The following is a 22210-nucleotide window of genomic DNA, read 5'->3' on the forward strand; positions in this document are numbered from 1 at the left end:
TCTACTTACGTCGAAAAGAAATGGTCGGCTAATACTTTTGCCTTGCCCCGGGGCGCAGCCTAGGCAATCCCTTCGCGGTCTACGATTAGGGGGAAGTGAGGGGTTTACTACTCTTTAGGTAGTCGTGCCTATTTAGTAAGTCTCTACATCTGTTCCGGGTTTTCCGTAACGAGCCCGATTGTCGCTCTCTAGTCCTATAGCTTGTCGCGTCTTATCTATGCCTTCTTCTCTTATGTCGCGCGACAGTATTGCTCCTACGTCTCTTAGTAAGGAAGGAATCGTATTTAGTAAGCTAGCTACGAGATAAGGTGACAAGTCTTAACCGCGCTTTCCTACTTATCTAGTACTACCGTATAGCCTCGTTTCGAGAGGTTAGCCCGGAGCAAAAGCTTCCCTCTACGCCCTCCCTCCCTATTTGCTCCTTAAGCCAATATCTACCTCTACAGGCCTAAGCCCTTTAGTGCTCTCTATTGACCGACATACGTATCCGTCCTCTCGGGCTATATAGATAGTGTTAGCCGTCGCTACTAGTATATACTACGCCCTAGGTTTTGACGCCCTTCGCGTTACCGTAGCCTATCTCTAGAAAGCGGCCGTCTATGCCTCGTAGGTTTGCTCGGGGCACACACTACGCCGGGTAGCGTACTCCTTACGTTTCTACCTACTAACTAATATAAAGTTCCTTATTACCCTACCCTCGATCCTCCCCGATTATAGAACTAATCTACTTGTATTATACGTCTTTTCCCCGTCCTAATAGCCGTCTTTTCCTTGCTTAGGCTATCGTCTTTTCCTCGTCGCAATCTACTATATTAGACTAGGTGCGTTATATAGCGGGATAGGCAGTGCCTTAGGCAAAACCCTCGTTCCTATACCGGGTGTTTAATAGGCCCTTATAGGCTTCGTCGCGTGTCTACCTACCTACCGCATTGCCCGCTAGCAAATACTAGATTGTTTCGTAGTCCGCTCGACGCCGTTATATAGTCCGCTTAGTTGTTGTTCTATAGTCCGCTCGTCTAATGTTCGTCGCTTAGCCCGCTCGGTTTACGGTCTCCGGAGGTGAAAATTTTGTACTTATACTAGAGGTGTCCTATCGAGCGTATAGGCCACGGTTCCGCGCCCTTCTTATACGTAGAAAGAAGAGGGACTCGCTCCCGACACGAGTATACGCTCGTCGGATAGTTTTTATACCCGTTTTGCTAGTAGTCCTCTATTCGCCGCGGCTTCGCCTACGTTACGCGCCCGTCGCGCCTACGACGCTCTAGCGTAAGAATACTTGGCTCTCTCGTAGCTAGACGAGAGGTTCGTAGCCGACACTACGTATAGGTAATTCTCGTCGTCGACCCTCCGTTCTATATAGTGTCTCCTACCTTAAGCCGAGCCTTTAGGTCATCGACTTCTTGTTATAGGGCCTAGTTCTTCACCTTAGCATCTTGTGCCTTCTTCTTCTCCTTCTCGTAGATCTCGCTAAACTGCTTATATAGGTTATTAGCTTCCTTATATTTCTTCTCTAGCTCTTATAACTTAGCTAGGTCGTAATCCTTCTTACTCTTAAGATCTACTGCCATTTTCTATATAATAAGCTCTTCACTTCGTAGCATCTTATAGATACGGTCGTATTTGGTATATAGCGTAGTGTACTAGGTGTTCTAGAGGTCGTTAGCTCGCTCTATTATATCGAGTTGTCTGCCCTTAGTAATCGCCGTGTTAACTACTTATAGTACGAAGTCGTAGGTAGTCTTCGGGTATTAGGATATAAGGGTCGTAAGGTTGTCTAGGGTGACATTCTAGTATTCGGATACGAGAATATGTTCTGCCTCGTCGAGTGATAGATACACCTCGTCTAGGTCGCCGCCTAGGTTCTCTTCGAGCTTGAACTCGAACAGTTCTATAAAGTTAATCTTACTACCTTCTTCTCGCTCGAAGGCCTTCTAGTAAGCTTTATTAATCTCTTGTTATAGCGCGACACCGGTGTCTACTATAACCCGCCGGTTGTCGTCCTATGTCTAACTCTAAGGGAAAGAGGAGAGGTCGGGGAAAAGAGATATACGCTACTTACTTTTGCCCTTAGGCTTAGGTAGCGGTAGTATACCGCCGTTCGCTATTTATAAAGTTATATTGTCTGAGTTCGGGGGAGGCGTAACGGTACCTATATCCTGACTATCTACGAGCGCGCGACTACCTACTAATAATATCGCCGCGTTACGTTCTCTAGGTATCTACGCGCTATACGCCTTACCGTATTCTATATTCTAATACGACTCTACGCGTCTCGAGTTCTACGGTTCTATCTATACCTATTATTACGCGTCCCTTACCTAGATCCGCGATCTAGGTAGGGTAGTAGAACAAACTATAAGGGCGCGCGTACTATAGGGTCTAAACGAGATAGTTGTTGTTCTACGAAGCTACGAAAGAGGAGCGCGAGGCGCGGCGAAGTTATAAAGTAAAGCCAAGCCGCGCTAACTCGATACGGAAGGTCCGCGGTTCAGCCGGGCCGACGTAGCTATAGTGGGGGGTTGCGGGCTGCCCGTGACATAAAGCTTACCTTACCTTACCTTAGCTTACTTTACTTAAAATATCTAACTTACCCTTACTATAGTAGTAGTTATACCGAGGACCTAACGTTACTACTATAGGTATAAAGAGTAGTTACGATAGGGTATACGCGATTATATAAGATTAGCTTATTTACTCTAGCCTATGCGCTAAGAGAGTATATTACAATCTAAGCGTATTTATAAGTAGTAGCCTATTAAGACTTAAAGCTATATAAGCTAGGAATTAGATAACTTAATTAGTTACCTTTACCCTTTTTATAAGAGACTCTATTCTATCCTATATAGATATATATAATATACTATTTACTTTGAAAACACCCTATATAAGCCTATTTAATACCTATACTTCTAACGTAATATCTTCCTACTTATATAATATCCTTTAAATTAGGTCGAATGAAGTTTCGTCTTATTACGCCGAAGGCGCGTTATAAGAAGTACTAGGGCGTAAGAAAGCGGAGCGCTAAATAGTAAGCGCTAGCGAGCTCAGTTTAGCGCTACGCTTTCTAGCGCGAGGTACTATTAGCTATTCCTATAAGGTATAGACTACGGCTTTAGCCGTATCGACGCCGTAGTAGGTATAGCTATCTACCGCGTAATACTATAGCGACGTATAAGCCTACAAACACTCGAGCGAAGGTTATTACGCCTAGCGGAGCGACACTACGAAACGAAGTATATAGCTTACGCCCTAACGAACGCTAGGCTAGCCGTAGGTAAGGGGGTCCTAGGGATCTCCCCTAGAAACGAAGAAATAGCATTCATTAACTTTAGGTCTCAAAAGTAGCTTATCGAAGGGCAACGCTTGTTCGAGGGTAGCGACGGTAAGGGTAGCGATAGTAATAAGGCTAGCGACATTAAGAGCACCTTCGGCGCATAGATACGAGGCTTGGCTCCGCCGCCTCGTAGCAAATTTTTAACACTCTACATTGGCGTAGAGAGTTGAATCATAGCAGAGTCAAGGTTTTCAGTGGGTAAACTAACACGAGCCCCGCGGGAGTTTAAGCCGTATTCATTGAAGCAACACCCCATGTTGGTGCAGATAGTCTAATTCTGGTGGATTCAGGATTACGGCGAGCGCCACAAGCTTCGCCGCACCCTGGCACGGCGAGCCCGCTAGCACGGATCTTATAGGGGCTGACATCGAACCGTTGCTCCACTGCTGACAGATGCTCAGCATATGAAGAGTAGAGCTATACCAGCCACGACGTCCTTAGTTCTAGCACCTCTAGCATGAGGATGCATAACAATGGCATTCGATTATCTGATTGTGAGCGATGACGACCAAATCCACCCAAAGCAAGAGCACGATGAGTTGGCTGCTCTTTTCAATACAACAGCAACGGCTTCATCAGAAGTGGCGGAGCAGAAGCGAGTATTGACCGCACAAAGGGTGAAGCAACGACTAGGAGCCAGCTCGATCAGTTTCATACTCTGCGCTATATGCGCCCTGCTAGCAGTGACTTGCATGAGCCTTGCTCTGGCAGTCCAGAGTTGCAGTCATCGCGCCGCCGTTCATATCGACCAAATGTGTCCGGGACAAGAAGTGAACTCGCTAGTACCACAATGTACGGCACTCTTGACTTCTTCTGACCTTACCGGGTAGTTGACAATCTATTTCTGCAGCGAATCTCCAGATCTTGCAGCTGGAAAACGACACGAGATATCAAGTCAATGTCAATGCCACGTTCGATGAACGTCAACGCATTATCCAAAACTGGCACGATCTATTTCCAAGTAGGTGACACAAAATTGTCACAGAAGACTGGCATTGACGACCACGCTCAGGAGGTAGAGGATTCATCCATATTCCCGATATCACCCGACACAACTTTATCTTACCACCGCCGCTTCGTGCAAAGGCCCCAGGTGGTAAAATCATTGAGCATTACGAAATTGCCGTTTTCCATCAAGTTCACTGTTTGGTAAAGATTTGATCTTTCCTGGCTGCGAGGCGACTAATGGCTTTGTATAGTTTTCCATTATGGACACCTTGATGGACGAGAAGTTTCCAGACCACGAGCGATTCTTACACCACGACCTCGAGCACGCCTTTCACTGTTTTGAATACTTGCGCTGGAGCATGATCTGCGCTGGGGATACATCATTGGAAGGGGCGGACATCCAGCGAGGCAGGACTGACCTTAGCAACAAGAGCGATACACTCGGTTTGGGAGCCACGCATGTATGCAGGGACTATCGTCAAATTTACCAATTTGCTGAAAAATTGCGGGTCGCAGACGCCAGAGGGGGAGATTGAATGCTAGTTTTACGATCCGAAGAGGAATCGGACAGGTATGTTCTCGTGCGGATCGCAGACGCCAAAGGGGGAGATTGAATGCTAGTTATATTATCCAAAGAGGAATCGGACAGCTATGTTCTCACCGCCAACTACTGCTTTCACAACTGCTTTCCAGATTGTCCTTGACATTATTCTCGGGAGACGAGCCCCATGTACTCGCCCAGTGATATCCCTGTTGCTCATTCTCCAATTTTGCCCCGACACGTACGGAAGCGAATATATTGCTCAGAGTAAATGTATTTCCAGTCATGCTTTAGCGGATTGGCAACAACGTCCTCGCAGTGGTTCAGATGGTGGGTACTTCGATCGAGTGCGGTCATCAGGCTCATACTCTCGGCCAAGTTCTCTTCTTCCAGGATCCGAAAGATTTTGCGCAGAGCAAATGCACAGTGCCAGTAGTGCTGACCCCAGGTTGTAAAAGAACCATTTGCCGTGCCCTGAAGCACATTTTCAAGAGGTATCTGGACGGATCCTTTGACATCGCTGTAGTAACCACCAATAACGGGTTCTCGACTTGGCCACGTCTTGAGAAACTCGTCATGGAGGTCGGCATCGAAACAGGGTTCCGGAATCCAGCTGAACGACCAGAGCTCAAACATGCACCCAGATGTGAGGGCTTCGGCAGTCGAGCTGCCGCAAGTAAGAAGGGTAGCATTAGTGCCAGTTGCGTTCGGCCATCTTATTGCATCGCCAGTGTCGCAATCACAGTCTTGACCAACGCCAAGCAACGGCCCACTCCAAAGTCTCAAAATGAATGCTACTAGAAATAGTCCAGCAAAAGGCGCAGCAACTTTCGACAGAGTGCTCGACGTTGAATGATATAGCTTCGACTTGGTTTCCTCGCCTGTTGACGATTCTCCGTCCGAGTCGCGGAGTTCCGTATAGACCATACGTGCAATCGCGCTCCGCTGATACATACCGCGGAGTGCCGTCCACATGGCGTACAAATAGTCGACGGAAGGTTGGTCCACCTAAATGTAGATCTGAGACTCTTGCAACATCAGCCCAGCCAGCCAAATCTAGGACGAGCTTAACATGCGTGTAACTCTTTCTGTGATGGTATAGCCATCCATGTACGCAAATTAGTCACTCCGCGTTATGGAGGATGCCACTTGGGTCCAACATCAGCTGATGCCGTTGCAATCGACAGCTGCGCGCGAACAGGGTTCATTGGACCTGTCGCACACTTGCTTCCTGTGCAAAAGTTACTTTCAGTCGGAGAAAGCCTACGTAGAGGGTAAATGCAACAGGACCTAGACTCGGCCATAAAGCATGTGCGTAGGCAGAGAGATACCGCGCCCTAGCCAAGTTTTGTACTGTAACGTAGGCCCATAGCTTGCCCCCACTACCGGCGACGCTTCGCGAGGTTGGCATCTTACGACATTATAGGCTCCTTGCTGTCCAACATGTATGAGTGGGGGAAGCAATAAAGACTCCATAGATATAAAGTTCTCAAGGTATACACAGTAGGAAGCCGTTGAAGTCACTTCAATATACGGAGTTGAAAAATGATACCGCATGGCACCACGTTGCCAATAGAAAGTGAGCGAAGCGTACCGTGTACGCGCCCGGAGCGACAATACAATCGAGTCTGTTACGGAAAAGTAAGCGCTAATTAGCGTGCTACGCTGTCCGAATTTTGACGAATTATAGCCCGGGCTTAGTCCTGCGCCCGTTCTAAAGTTTAGCCTAGTCGGTATTATCTTATCTACCTATACTATAAGGCGATACTATACGACGTATAGTACTAACATCGCAATCTAAGCGTATATATAGGTAGTAGCCTCTTTAGACTTAAGGCTATATAAGCTAAGAGTTAGGTAACTTAATTAGTTACCTATAGCCTCTTTAAGAGTAACCCCTTTCTATTCTATATAGATATAATTAATATATAATCTACTTTGAAAATACTCTTTATAAGCCTCTGAAATAACGTTCTATACTTCTAACGTAATAGTTATAAGCCTAACGAGCGCTTACTAACCTTTACTATTATAAAGTAGCTATAAAGTAGATTTTATATTATTATGAAAAAACTAGTAGGATTCAATACTATTCTATTAAAATACTACTATTGTAGACGGCTAACTACTCTAGTAAGTAAGAGCGCGCCTAGTGACCTTAGAATAGCTTATACGTAGGTATTAGTATTTACTAGTCCGTAGACTATAAAATATTTACTAAGATCTAAAAAAATAAGAAATCTAAAATTCTTAGATTCTCGTATTTTCACCTTATAGAGAGATAAATTATAATCGCTACCTTACTATTAAGGTTACCTTTTAGCTCTATATATTATAGTAGTACCTCTAAGTACCGCTAGTATATAATTAACCGCTAAAGTTTAATAAGATTTAACGCGTAAATCTTATAATCTAAAGAGGCCTTTAGCTCGTTAATATATCCTCCTCTATTACAGAACTATCCCTAGTCTCTACCTTACTACTCTAAATATAAATCCAAAACGATAATCTATAAGTTATATATAAGGAAAGTAGATCTAGTATCTAGTTAAAGTAGCTAGTCTAAAAGATATTCAGGAGATTATAAGTTAATTTAGTAAGGAAGCTAAGAAATAGCTAAGTTAGAAGTCTAGTCTCTATAGTAAGTATATCTTCTAAATTAGAAATATAGCCTAGAAATTAGTTAAAGTACGCTAGAAACTAGATACTAGAGCTAGAAGCTAGTTAAATTAAGGCTAGAGATTAGAAAAATTACTACCTATAGAAAATACCTTAACTTTGTAAACTTTAATAGCCTCCCTACCTAATCTATTTCTAGACTTAGTCCTATTTAGTATTAAGTAGATTCTTAGTCTATTTCTATATAGTATCCTTATCTACTACCTTCTTCTTTATAGTCTCTTATAGTAGTATCTATCTCTAGTCCGTATTTTCGCTAAGGTTTCTAAAGTAACTATTCTTACTAGTAAAGTAGTTCTTCTTAATAAGTCGCGTAGTATTAAGCTACTCGTTAAATATAAGGGCGGCCTTACGATACTATATAGCGAGTCGCCGATTTAGTAGACTAGTATCTTTATTTACTATATCTTAAAGCTATTCACGAGTATTAAGGATTATATCTATATCCGACTAGTTCTTAAGCCCAACTATAGCGTCGATTATTAGTAAGAAACCTCCGAGTGATATAGTCAGTATAAAGATAATACTAGGAACTAGATATTAGTATTCGAATTCTATAGGGCTCTCGGTAGGTATCTTTTACTTATAGTAAAGCTCTACTACCTAGTCGATATACTACTTCTATAAAGTATTAAGTATACTATTATTATCGACTAGAATAAGGTAAGGGTTAATCTACTAGAGAGTAATGGAATACTGGTCTTACTACTAGAGAAGGAGTATATAGCTAACTCTTACTATACCTTCGTTAAGATTATCGGTATTCTACGTAGTACTAAGGTAGACGAGCTTCTTATTTACTCTATTCTTAAATTTCTATAGAGGCGACTATCCTAAATAAGCTCTTTACTATTATACTATTAGTAGAACTTGTTACTATAGTATACGTCTTCCTCTTTACTATTACTATCTCTCTAGAAGCGGTAGAGCTACTTAGATCCGTTACTAGCTTTATAATTAACTAAGTAGAGTGTATTAAGGCGCGCTATACCCTAAGATACTCCTTTCCTAAGGTCTATATTAATAGCCTAGTATTAGTATTAACGCGCAGATAGTAGTATATATTCTAGGCTACCTTTAGTCGGCTTTAGCTAGAGGCTATAAAATGCTTAAACTTTATTTCTTAGTATAGAGAAGAGGGAGTAGCGTAGCGAGTAACAAGGATATACTACTACTATAAGACGGATTACTACCTCTACAACGATAAGATAGTTACTACCTATACGAGTACTTATACTATATACGTTCTTTACGCTATTTCTATTCTTCTCTTAGAATATCGTATTCTACTAAACAACTACCCGCCGGTACCCGCCTATATAGAGTACCTTGTCTTACGAGCCCGCTATTAATAGCTCTATAACTAACTATACTTATCTTTCTACGATTTAGTATTAGTTTAAGAGGGTACTACTTAATATAATAGAGCTAAAGGTAGAGCTATCTTTAATAAGAGTAGTCTAATATAGACGTAGGCCTTTATCTTTAAAAAAAATTATACCTCTATATATAGGAGATATAGTTATAATAAGAGCTATAAACAATATATATAGCTATGAAATCCGCGGTTAAGTACCCCCCGAAGCTTATCTACTACCGCCTTACGAGGGTAAAGAGTAGTATAGTAACCTAACTACGAAGCGAACATATCGGCCTCTAGGGGTACCTATTATAGAGGAAGGTTCTAGAATACACGAATACTAGCTACCCCTATAGCTATTACTCCTAGAATGTACGGTACGTACTCCTCGTCTATCCGAGGTAGTCGCTAGGAAGAGGGGAGTCGATAGTAAAGGCGAGGAACCGGACGATTAGGGCACTTCTTAATAACGTTAAGGACCTACGGCGTATTACGAACTAGATACTAGAGAAGGGCTAGCTAGAATAGTACCGCCTAGTAGGAGTAGTATAGGAAGAGAGGATACGGCGTAGCGCGATAAGACCGGCTAGGAGCGGGGGCTAATAGGGTAGTGATATAGACTACGTACGTTTAGAGGGAAAGCTAATCTAGATAAGGAGTAGTCGGGAGCGGGAAGGGTTTTTACCTATTCGGGTTTCCCTTTATATATAATAATAGATATATACCTATATAGGCCGAATAGAGTCCTAGAATAGGAGAATAACAAATCTATCTATCTATATAGATATTATCTACTAAACTAGCTAAGGTACAGTTAATATACCCTTAGAAGGTAGCTAGGGTATTAGTAAGCCTAAAGAGTATAACTAGATACTCGTAGTATACGTACCGCGCACGAAACGTAGTCTTCTACTTATCGCCCTTCTTAATAGGAATATAATAGTACGCGTTGGTTAAGTCGATAGTCGTAAAGAATACTAAGCCCTAGAGCCTATTAAGCGTCTCGCTTATAGGAGGTAGAGGGTAGCGGTTCTTTATAGTAATCTTTATCTAGGCCTCTATAATCTATATAGAGCCTAAGAGTACTATTCTTCTTAGATACAAATAGGATAGACATAGCCGCCTCGCTTATAGAGCGCCTAATCTACCCTTTCTCTATTACCTTACTAATATACTTCTTTAAGGTCTCTAACTTAGTTATTGACTAGTAGTATAGCAGCTTAAATAGAGGCTTCTTACTATCTATAAGATCTATCGTATACTTTACTCTATTAGGTATCTTACGCTTCGTCTACTTATTAGGTACGTAGATATCTCGGAAGTCTATAAACTCTAGGGGCTACTTAGTGACCCCCTTATTAGCTTTAATTAGCCGGATACGTATAGTCAATACTTACTTAGAGTAGTCGAGATTCTCTATAAACTCGCGTACGCTATACTACTATACTATATAGGTCTCGATACTGTAGAGCTACTAGTCCCTTCGATCGATCTTAATAATACGACTACGATAGCGCTAGAGTCTATCTAGGATTACTAACGGCCTACCTATAGATACTATATAGTAGATTACGTTACTTACGCGTTCTACTTCTATATCGTTAGAGAGCCGTACTCGTAGTATATAGGTATTATAGTAGTAGCCTTAGTCCTACGTATACGACTCTAATTTTAGGAGCTTTACTCTATTAACAGGCTATAACTAATACCGTAGGACGTACTTATACGATATATAGCTAATATTAGCGTAATCGTTAAGAAGGAACGTAGCTTCTATAATGCCCTTTTACGTCTCGACTACTCCTTATAAGTATCTAGTCTTTAAGGTATTAACTTATAACGTTAGGTCGACTAGAGAATTGGAGCCTAACTTCGATCCTTAGCTAGGCTCTTCTTCTTTTCTAACCCCTTCTTCCTAGTTAGTACCTCGGCGGCTTCCGTCCTATAGACTAACTACGAGTAGTAGTCTTTTTATAGATACCGATTTAGGTAGTTAGGACTCTTATAGCCTATCTTATAATAGCCGAAGTATTTTACTTTACTTATATCTCTAGCGCTACTACCTAAGTCTCTACTATCTCGCGGGCGACTCGTAGGTATTTTATATAGAGCCTAACCTAGTTTCTAGTACTTAGAGTCGCGCTTATTCCGCTTATATATACCGCTAGCGCCTCTCTTACAAGAACGGTTATATCCGCTACCCCCGTCGCTACTACTATAGCTACTACGCTCTATCCTCTTAATACGTAAGGCTAAGACTACTAGTTCTTCTCTAGTTATTAGGATATTATAAAACTTAATGATTACGGAGCGTAGGTAAGGTATAAGCTTAGTAAGTAGGTACTAAATACGCTATAGCTTCGTATAGTCTTCTCACTAATTCTCTATAATATCTAGCTCAGTTATAAACTACCTTACCTTCTAGTTATCCTTCTACTTTACCGCGTTATATTCGAGTATAGTATTTAATATAGGGTTTATAGAATCCCCGTATACGTTCTAATAGAAGACCTTAAAGTATAGCTTTCTAGGTCTATAATATTATAGTTTATATAGATAGATAGATTATTCATTCGCCTGTTTTTAGTGCCCTATGGCCTATGCAGGTCTCTCGCTATTTAGGTCTATTTGTGTAGGTAGGAAACCCGATTAACGGATGAAAACCTCCTCGTCTTTGCCCTCCTCGTTCTTTCCTGTCTTGTCCTTTCGTTCTCCTTCCTTCAGGGTACGCTAGTGTCATGGTTGTTACCCTATGACTACCTTGCCCGTAACCCTGGTGATGTCCTCCTCTCGATTCCCTTTCTCCCTTCTGTTTCCCCGGCTCTTCTCTCTCCCTCCCTCCTCTCTATCCACCTTTCCGTTTCTACTGCTAGGGAGAATTGCTCTAGGTAGTCCTCGTTAAGGATCCATCTTGTCACTCTCCTTATATCTTGTCTGTCCTGGATGATGGCCTGGTATTGCCTGTCTCTTGCCTTCGCCCTCCACTGGCTTCTCCCTTTTACCCACTTAGTACAGTTCAGCACCATGTGCTCCGGGTTTTGGGATAGGTAGCCACAGGGGCAACGTTTGGAATCGTATCCTGGGACTCTTCTTTGGTGCAAGTATGCTCTCAGCCCAATGTGCTCAGAGCGAATCTGGATAGCTATGCTTGCTTCCGCCCTCTTCAGGTCTTTATAGATAAGGTAGTTATACCTCCCGAAGGTCCTGGCCGCTGGTGGGGCTCCTGGCCTCACCGGTTTTTGGTTCCAACGCGTTTCCCATAGGTGACCTGCGATCCTTTCTGCTTGGCTTTGCTTCTTTTTCCCTTTGTCCCCTGTGTTAACTTGCTCCCTCAGAGCTTCTCTCTGTTCAAGGGCTGCTAGGATTTCCTGTGATGTTTTTAGGTCTGCTTCCTTCTGTGGGATCATGTGTGGCCGGTTGGGTCTTCTCCTCCTCTCCCACTGGGTTCTTATCCTTTGAGTAGCTGCTTGGATGGTTCCCTGGGCTGGGTATGCTGATGTCTTCTCTGCGTATTGACACCTCATGCCCTGGAGGTACTCCCTGATGGGGGCTGTACCTGATTCCATTTCCATTGTCCTGTGAGGGGTTGACTTGTATGCCCCTAGTACTCTCTTTAGGCAGGCTGCCTGCGCTCTGTTGAGGGGGTCCTCAATTCTCTTCGGGATGTGTTTTTCCGCTGCCCAAATTGCTGCTCCATATAGCATTGCGGGCTTGACAATGGCCTTGTACATGGTCTGGGCCTTTGTGAAGGTCGCCCCCCAGGTTGACGCAGTGAGTCTCTCGATTGATTGTCTGTTGGTGTCCGCTCTCGCTTGCGCCTTCTTCACTTGTGGTCCCCAGCTGAGTTTCGGGTCTAGCCATATCCCAAGGACTCTGAGTTCCCTTGTAGGATGGGTCTCGAACCCCTGGATTTTTACTGGTGCTGCCAAGTTGTGTTTTGTCTTTGCCTTGCTAAAATGGATAAGTTGGTACTTGTCCGGTGCGAATTTTGCCCCATGCTCTCTTGCCCACTTTTCGCATTGTCTATGTCTCTCCTCTAGGAGTGCGCAGTTTTCCTCTGTGGACCCCGACCACGCTAGGATATTTGTGTCATCCACGAACCCCGATGCTGAGGTGTTTGCTGTTTCTAGGAGTGGGGTCAGGTCGGCCATAAAGAGGAGGAACAGAATTGGGGAGAGTGTAGAGCCCTGTGGGATGCCCGTGTTCGCAATTGGGGTCTGCGGGGCTTTGAAGGACCCTAGGAGGATCTGGGTTGTTCTGTCCTTAAGGAATGACTGCACAAAGTGTACTATCCAGGCTGGGATGCTTTTCATTCTGAGGATGTGTAGGAGCCTTGCGTGGGACACATTGTCGAAAGCCCCTGATATGTCTAGTGAAAGCAGTGAGGCTACCTTGTTGTTGCCATAGTGCCAGATGTGTCTGATTTGCTCTGTGATCAGTTCGACTGCTGTGAGGGTAGATCTCTTTTGTCTCCCCCCCATTTGCGTTGCCGGGAGGAGGTTGTGTTCTTCTACTATTCCGGTGAGCCTTATAGCCACGACCTTCTCTAGGAGCTTCCCTAGTGTGTTCAGCAACGCAATTGGTCTGTATGACTTCAACTTGGTATAGTCTTCCTTTTGGGGTTTCCTTAGGACGCAAGTCAGTGATTGCCTAAAGGCCTTTGGGCAATACCCCTGCTTCATGCACTGGGTAAAGATTGGCGCAAGCACTGGAGTGATAAGGCTGCTGCTAGCTTTTAGGTAACAGTTAGGGATCTTGTCTGGGCCTGGGGCTTTGTTGCCCTTCAGTTTCTTGATAATGTTTCCGATCTCTATAGCAGACACTTGCCAGTTAGCCTCCCTTGGCGGAGGAATGTGTGTTCCTGGGATGTTGCTTAGGTCTGCCTCTACCTGAGTCCCGAAGAAGTGGTCTGCGAATGCTTTCGCTTTCCCTATCGGAGTGGTTTGCGTTTCCCCGTCTTGGTCCTGTATTGAGGGAAACTGGGGCGGGGAGTTTCGTTCCTCGTCTGGTTTCCTGGCCCATTCTGCTAGTCTCCAGATTTGTTCCGGGTGTTCTGTGATCATCCCTACAGTTGACCTCCACTCCTGCGTCTTGTCTCTTCTGATCTGCGCCTTCTTTGCTTTGCACGCGTTGTTATAGGCTTCCCAGTTTGCTTGGGTGCGTCGTTGCTCCCATCTCCTTCTTGCTCTCCTTGCCTCCTTGACTTTGGCTGTGCACTCTGGTGTCCAGTATGGCTTCTGGTATAGCGACCATCTCTTCTCAGGTATATGGGCCTGGGCTGCCCTTTGCATAGCTTCTATCAGCTGCTCCACTGCTTGGTCAATCCCCTCCGTTGTGTGTATGTTTTCAATGTTCACCTGTTCTAGTTCGCCTTCTAGCCGCTGCTGTACTAGTGTCCACTCGGCCTGCTTCCAGCAGAGCCTCCTCTCAGGTTCCCTCTCCTCCTCAACTGTGAGTTGGATGTCGGTTTGGATTGGATAGTGGTCTGATGAGGACTCTAGTTGGTCATTGACTGTGCAGCTTTCTACCCGTCGTGTTAAGGCGTGGGACATGAAGCATAGGTCTAGCGTGCTAGAACTGTTGTTTCTAGCCCAAGTTTCTGTTCCCTTTGGCGTGATCAAGTCCATTTGGGCTGTTTCCATCTGACCAATGAGCCTCCCTGCTAAGAAGTGGTGTGCTGGGGTGAAGTCCGATCCCCACTTTGGGTGATGGAGGTTGAAATCTCCTATCACGATGTTGTGGTTTTGTTGGTCCATTGCTTCCGGGAGCCTTCCTAGCGTGTGTAGTTGTGTGCTGCTTCTGGACTCTGGAGGTGGGTTGTATACGCTATGGATCAGGACTTGGCCTTGAGTTGTTTTGAGCTGCACTGTGGTGATATCCCTGTCGGTTCTCGGCCAGGCCTGCCAGTCCTCTGCTAGTACCTTCTTACTGACATAGATACAAGTTCGTGGGACTCCCTCGGTTCTGTTTATTACTACGTGGTATCTCGGGTCTCGCACAGTTGATGGAATCCTAGAGTGTGGGTTGATCCATGGTTCCTGTATTGCTATAATGTGGTGTTCCTCCGGGTCTAAGGCTTGTAGAAAGCTCCTTTGGACCTTGTCTTTGCTTCTGTTCACATTATACTGAATGATTGATAGTCTGTTAGTGTGAGGCATCAGGACATGTTTGTGTCTGGGTCCGTTTGGTCTTGCTGTTGGTCTTGCTGTTGGTTTTCCCGTCCCTCCTCCTGTTCTTCCCTTTGGGGTTGGCTCCCTATCATTTGGTTGATTCTCATTTGTCCATTGCTCTGCGCTGCCTTGTACAAGAACGTTGGTCTCCCTATTGCTGGCACTATTTGTGGCTCCTCTTGTGGCCGGGGTCTCTTATTCGGGTGGGTGGTTCTCTCTGGTTGTTTCTGTTCACCTACTAGGAACCTGGTTGGTGTTGTTACCCTTGCTTCCCGCGCTCTCCACTGGGCTGATAGTCTAACTGGGCATTGGTTTGACCATGCCGGGTGTTTTCTCCCACATGCTGCGCATCTTGTGTCCTCCTTCCGTTTTTGGCACTCTTGGGTCGCGTGATCACCAGCACAGTGTGAGCAGACTGGTGTGGCTTTGCTACACTTTGGGGCAATATGTCCGTACTGTTGACAGTTGAAACATTGAAGGATTCTGTGGTTGCTCTGATGGATTTCTACATCCAGCCTCTCAAAGTCCCAGTACAACCCTTGGTCTAAGACCTTGTTCGCTTGCTCTGGTGTTGCAACCCATAAGATCAGCGAGGAGGCCCTCTTGCCCTCCTCTATCTTCTTCTTGACCCACGCTGTCTTTGTGATCTGTAGTCCTGGTGCTGTTACCTGGTTTTGCCTCTGGAGGTTTGGTGTATCCCTTTGTGTATCAAAGGTTCGTGGGACCCCATGCGCAATTACCATGTACTGTTGATGGGAGACTTTCGCTGTGCTCCCGATCTTCAGTGTCCACTCCTTGTTTATTTCGAGGGCCTTCTTGTCCTGTACGTGTGCTGTAAACAGCTTGACCCCTTTGTTGTCTGCCCTTGCCCCTACTATTCCCTTTACTCCGATCTTCTCGACTATCTCCCTCCCGGTCATCTTTCCTATCTCTTCCTTCTCTTTCTGGTCCGTAATATGGACTCGTAGTACTGTGCTTTGAGGGGGGGTGGGTTGGCTCGCGATTGTTGCCCAGGTCGTTGGGCCCTGGGTCTGTCTCGGGTCTCTTTGAGGGTTGTTTCTTGCGTTTCGTGTTGCTGCCTCGATTGCCATGTTGATCGTAGTGCTTGTTTGTCGTTTGAGCGCCTTCAGTCCCCCGAGCAGTTCGCTCATTACTCCTTTCAGTGCTCTCTCCGGAAACCTCCCTTCTTCTGCCGCTACCATCTCTTCCGCCTTCTTGCAGAGCGTCCTCCACTCGTCTCCCCCTTGCTCTCGGTCGTCTACTGCCGTCGTCGTCGCCATTTTGTCAAGCCTCTATTCCCTTAATATATATACCCGTCAGGACTCTATAATAGCAATGCTTGTTATAGTTTATATACTATCTCTCGCTTATTTGCCCTATTAGAGATATAATCCTATATAGAACCTTACTCTTATTAGTCGTATATATAGCGCCGGAGAGGGCGAAGATAATCGTAAGCTCTCGTAGAAATACCCGGGCTTTCTTAATTAAATTACTCTTAAAGGGCGTAGGTTCTTTAAGATATAGGCGGGTCTCTTGTAATATCGTAGCGCCTATTACTACGCTATTATCGTTAGTAATAGTACTTAGAGTTTTAGAGGGCGGGTCTTCGCTTAGATACGGGGTATCTTTGCCTCTACTATATAGACCCGGGTCTTTAGTTACGTCTTACCGGTATTATAACTCTACGACCTCTCTCTTAAAGGCCTACTCTTTAATCTCTTCTCGTAATAAAGGCTTCTCTATATAGTCGCTATTAAGTTCTAGGGCTTAGGCGAGGCTTAGGCGACTCGCTTATAAAATTGTTTTAAGGCTCTATTTTAGCGTATATAGATTATAATAATAGGAAGCTTTAGAACTATAAGAGAGGGGATGTCGTAATATATAGTACGTCTACGATTATTCGAATTGTAGATAAACTAGAGCTTACTTTATTTCTTAAGGATAGGATTTCGTAGGTAAGTCCTACTATATATTACGTACGACCTTCTTACGTCTAGTATAGTCCGAAGGACCCTAATTTTATATATAGATAGCCTTATACTAAGGCTACTGATATAATAAGTTTATCGTTGATAGTAGTAGAAATAGCTATTTTATTAAGTATATTAATTTTAGGAATTAAGTAACGTACTTTACTACCGAGCGGGCTATACTACTAAGCGGGCCACTTTTACTAAGAACTACACCACTTCTATAGATATAGCTATATAACTACTATTATAGCGTATATTATCTTTAAACGAAGCTAAACTGACCTTAGCTGTCTAGGCTACGAAACGCGACGCGATAATTACGAATCGACTTGCTATAAAGGTATACGACGCGTCTCGAACTATACTAGGGTATCGATTGAATAGACGACCTCCTCGGGGTGACTACGAGCCTAATCCGAAGAAGCTTATAGAGCTAGAAGAGAGGGTGATCCTTGAGTATATACTCGAGCTAGATCTTAGAGGTTTCCCGCTATTAAAAGCTAGTATACGAGTAATAGCCGATTTATTGCTATAAGAGAAGGGTCTTAAGCCCGCTAGTCTTAATTAGACAGACAGGTTTATTAGGCAGTATCGTGAGCTAAAGGTTCGTATAATACGTAGATACGATCGTTAGCAAGCCCTAATAGAAGATCTAGACGTTATCGAGAAGTAGCTCTTACTTATACGTAATATAAAGGAGAAGTATAGCATCCTTAACTAGGACACCTATAACTTTGACGAGACAGGGTTTATAATAGGTGTTATTAGGTCTTAGAGCGTTGTTACGGGTTCAGAAAGGCGTAGTAGAAAGAGGAAGGTCGTTTTATAGGGTAATAGAGAGGGAGTAGAGAGATAGCGTATTAGATAGCTCTTATACAAAGCGAGATTAGTAAGCTACGTAAGTCTAACGAGGCCCTTATATAGCGGAAAGCACGAAAGCGCAAGTATATTTAGTCTAGAGGGTCTCTAACCTTCAATAAGGCGTCGTAATTAATACCTCTAGAGGATACTAGGAGGCAGGAAGTGAGTAGAGAGTCGCTAGATAGTGTTCGGCTAGTACTAAGGCTACGACGCTATAAGTAATATAGCGAGTCGGGGTATAACGTACGTACCTATTAAGTAGACTCGCTAGATAGCGAAGTATCTAAAGAGGAATCGTCCTCCTAGTAATAATTCTATAGGATGTTGTCGTATTAAGATACTATCGCAATCAAAGTAGAAGTAGTATAGTTCTTAGTAAAAGTGGCCCGCTCGGTAGTATAGCCCGCTTAGTAGTAAAGTACGTTATTAGAAGTAGTTATTAATACTTGGCCTAAAGGTTATTAGAATAGTCTAGTCAAGTCGGCCGCGGTCTATCTCTTATTACTAGCTACTACCTAAGTAGGTCGAGAAAAGTTTAGTTATAGAGGTAGCTTAATAGGTAAGTTATAAATAGTATGCTCTTAGGCGGCTACGCTAAATTATAGAATACTTAAACTAAATAACTATAATTATAATATATAGATCAGAATTTTAATATAATATAGTAATATTTAAGGAAATAGTAATAATATAATTATACTTACGGAAGGGAAGAGTATTTCTCTTTATATATTAAATAGCTTTAGCTTGATACTACGACCTAGAAACTCTCGACAGTACTTTATATTTTAGTTAATCCGTCCCGTTAAGGCGATCATACTATAGTACCCTATCTTTTTTATAATATACTACTATTTAAATATTATCTTATATACCGTCTTAAGAGCCTCGAGGTATTAGAACGCGTTAATTTTCGAATTTGTAGCAAAATATATATTTACGCGGTTTAGTATTAGGCCCTCGTAAGCTCGGCCTAGTAGCTTCACTTCAACACTAATACCGAGCGACAGCAGCGGTCTGAGAAGAAGATAGCTAAATAAGCTCTCTAATAAGCTTCTGTTCTACAGAACTTTATCCTGTTACCTAGACTACCTTTGTTCACCAGACGCTCGTTGCAAGGTGTGCTTGCAGTTGGGGCGGTCATACGAGGAGCTGACTACAGGGCACGGGATATACGTTTGCACGCGTCCTGGATATATATAATATTTCTCGATTAGTTTCCACACCTTCACGCCGTTCCGTCAAACCTCGCGCTGACTCTACGGCTGTAATCAACTATTCTCCTCTTCAACCTCGAACATTTACCTCTACCGCTACCATGAAGTTTCTCTCGATCACATTGGCTCTCTCAGCTGCCTCTATCGTCTATAGCATGCCGCTGTTGAGCTCCGCCTCCGGGGCTATTGTGAGTTGAACAAAATCGCAGACACTGTTTCTATATGCTTACATCTATATACAGATGAAAAGAAATCCCTTTTCAGCTTGCGGATTCTACATCGCATTCTGCGGCCTAGAAACCGATGCAAAGACGAAGGATAATCATAAAGTTGACGATTCGCCGGCCAACCCTTTGATTAAGCCAGGACATTAGATTGACTGGCGCTTGGGAACTTCCAACGCTGGAACTAGAGAGGCTACCCTGGCCTGGTGCCCTAGAAGTCATGGTATCTCAATACCGTGGTATCGGCGGAAGCCTGAAGGGTCTCACGGTGGTTCGGACACTCTTTCGTGCATATGTTGGCAGGATTTCGGTGGATGTTGTGGGCAGTACGAGGGACTCGAGTTTCTGCACATTATGTTTGATCGGACTGGAAAGGCGCTGTGCCACGCGTGTTCAGCATTTTCGTGTACATCGCACGCAAATCTTGTTGCCTGTCGTATTTAATTTGCTCGGGATGCACGTCAAGTCCTTCATGTTGGAAGTAATTCTTGAATGGGTGTCTCTCGCCCGAATAGCCAAGAGTTCGGAGTAGAACGCTTGTAAGAATACCGGGCCTAGCCCGGGGATCTCGAATTTCGACGCTCTCTTACCTTATTTTGTAGTAGTAGCGTCGTTCTTATAGATATTGTCTATACAGCGCAAAAAAGCCTTAATATATCAATATCGTCGTAGTCTTAGGTATAATTATTGCTATTACTTGTTATAGGCGTTAATACCGGTCGTAGGTACCCTAAAGACACGATTTTTTTGCTAAAGAGCGCGTTCGAATATATAGACTAGTCGCTATCCTTTATTATAAAGAAGTATAAGCTAAACCGTAAGGTAGTTAGTAGATTACGACTTGATTATAAGTTATTCGGATAGCCGTATCCTCCGGACGCTATAGTAAAGAGTAGACTATCGATTCTATCGTATTATTAATAGCTCTAGCTCCTCGAGTTTATTAACCTCGCGCCAAGCATACCCTCGATAAGATAGCTTAGTGAGTATTTAATAACCTCGGTCGACGACGAGAATTACCTATACGTAGTATCGGCTACGAACCTCTCGTCTTACTACGAGAGAGCTAAGTATTCTTACGCTAGAGCGTCGTAGGCGCGACGGGCGCGTAACGTAGGCGAAGCCGCGGCGAATAGAGGACTACTAGTAAAACGGGTATAAAAACTATCCGACGAGCGTATACTCGTATCGGGAGCGAGCCCCTCTTCTTTCTACGTATAAGAAGGGCGCGGAACCGTGGCCTATACGCTCGATAGGACACCTCTAGTATAAGTACAGAATTTTTACCTCCGGAGACCGTAAACCGAGCGGGCCGAGCGACGAATATTAGACGAGCGGACTATAGAATAACAACTAAGCGGACTATATAACGGCGTCGAGCGGACTTCAAAATAATCTAGTGTTTACTAGCGGGCAATATAGAGGGTAGGTAGACACGCGACGAAGTCTATAAGGGCCTATTAAGTACCCGGTATAGGAACGAGGGTTCTACCTAAGGTACTACCTATTCCGCTATATAACGTACCTAGTCTAATATAGTAGATTACGACGAGGAAAAGACGATAACCTAAGTAAGGAAAAGACGGCTATAAGGACGGGGAAAAGACGTATAACACGAGTAGATTAGTTCTATAATCGGGGAGGATCGAGGGTAGGGTAATAAGGAACTTTATATTAGTTAGTAGGTAGAAACGTAAGGAGTACGCTACCCGGCGTAGTGTGTGCCCCGAGCAAACCTACGAGGCATAGACGGCCGCTTTCTAGAGATAGGCTACGGTAACGCGAAGGGCGTCAAAACCTAGGGCGTAGTGTATACTAGTAGCGACGGCTAACACTATCTATATAGCCCGAGAGGACGGATGCGCATGTCGGTCAATAGAGAGCACTAAAGGGCTTAGGCCTATAGAGGTAGATATTGGCTTAAGGAGTAAATAGGGAGGGAGGGCGTAGAGGGAAGCTTTTGCTCCGGGCTAACCTCTCGAAACGAGGCTATACGGTAGTACTAGATAAGTAGGAAAGCGCGGTTAAGACTTGTTACCTTATCTCGTAGCTAGCTTACTAAATACGATTCCCTCCTTACCGGTAAAGGTAGAGGTTAGAATACCTTAGGGATCTACTCTCTCCCCTATCCTATTTCTAATATTTATGTCTAATCTTCTTCCCCTACTCACCTCTCCGTAAACCTTAGTATTGGGATTCGTAGACAATATAAACATTCTAGCCTAGTAAAACTCGATAGAGGAGAACTGTCGCCTCCTTAAAGACAGGTATAAGAAATACGAGGAGTAGGTAAAGAAGTATAGTACCCGGCTCGCCCCTAAAAGTACTAGCTTATATACTTTAGTAAAGCGAGAATATACTATAATATAAAGGCGGCGGTAAGAATCTAAGGCTACGAGACTAAGCTATTAGCGGAGCTACGAGTACTAGGGATCTAGCTCGACCCGAAGCTAAGCTAGAACGTATAGATTAAGAAAGCCTAGAGTCGAGCGCAAGTTAACGAAGCCTCGATAAGGAGGCTTACGGCGTCTATATAGGGAGCAATATTCGATAAGGTAAGGGTAATATATAAGGCGATCGTTAGACTAGCTATGTTATACGGGGCATAGATTTAGGGAATAGGAGGCGTAGGCAAGCCGATCCCGAAACAAATAGAGTAACCTCTAAATAGGATATAGGTAGGTAATATACGTAGGATACTAGGCGTATATAAGACAACGTTAATAAGTACGGTAGAAATAGAGACGGAAATACTACTAATCGGCCAATATATCCGGAGAATAAGAATTTAATACGCGGTAAAGACGACAGATTACCTAGTACAAACTACGATCTAGGAGGAAAGAATAAGATAGAAAGCCGCTACCGGAGAGGGGCCGGATATAGGACAAGCTAAA

The 22210-nt window shown here is 43.9% G+C and overlaps 2 protein-coding genes across 2 annotated transcripts; one reads left to right on the forward strand and one right to left on the reverse strand.

Moving 5' to 3' along the window:
• Nucleotides 1–5042: 5042 nt before the first annotated feature.
• On the reverse strand, nt 5043–5801 carry CLAFUR5_09925 (uncharacterized protein; the record flags this gene model as incomplete). Its single annotated transcript, XM_047909073.1, has 1 exon — nt 5043–5801. One exon carries the CDS (start codon nt 5799–5801, stop codon nt 5043–5045), a length of 759 nt encoding a protein of 252 aa, XP_047764836.1.
• A 13389-nt stretch (nt 5802–19190) lies between these two features.
• Nucleotides 19191–19463, forward strand: CLAFUR5_09926 (uncharacterized protein; the record flags this gene model as incomplete). The annotated part of the gene is made up of 2 exons (XM_047909074.1): nt 19191–19277; nt 19332–19463. The coding sequence occupies 2 exons, from the start codon at nt 19191–19193 to the stop codon at nt 19461–19463; spliced, it is 219 nt and encodes a 72-aa protein (XP_047764833.1).
• Between the last annotated feature and the right edge of the window lie 2747 nt (nt 19464–22210).

This window comes from Fulvia fulva, chromosome 7 (genome assembly GCF_020509005.1).
Source record: "Fulvia fulva chromosome 7, complete sequence".
Taxonomy (NCBI): Eukaryota; Fungi; Ascomycota; class Dothideomycetes; order Mycosphaerellales; family Mycosphaerellaceae; genus Fulvia; species Fulvia fulva.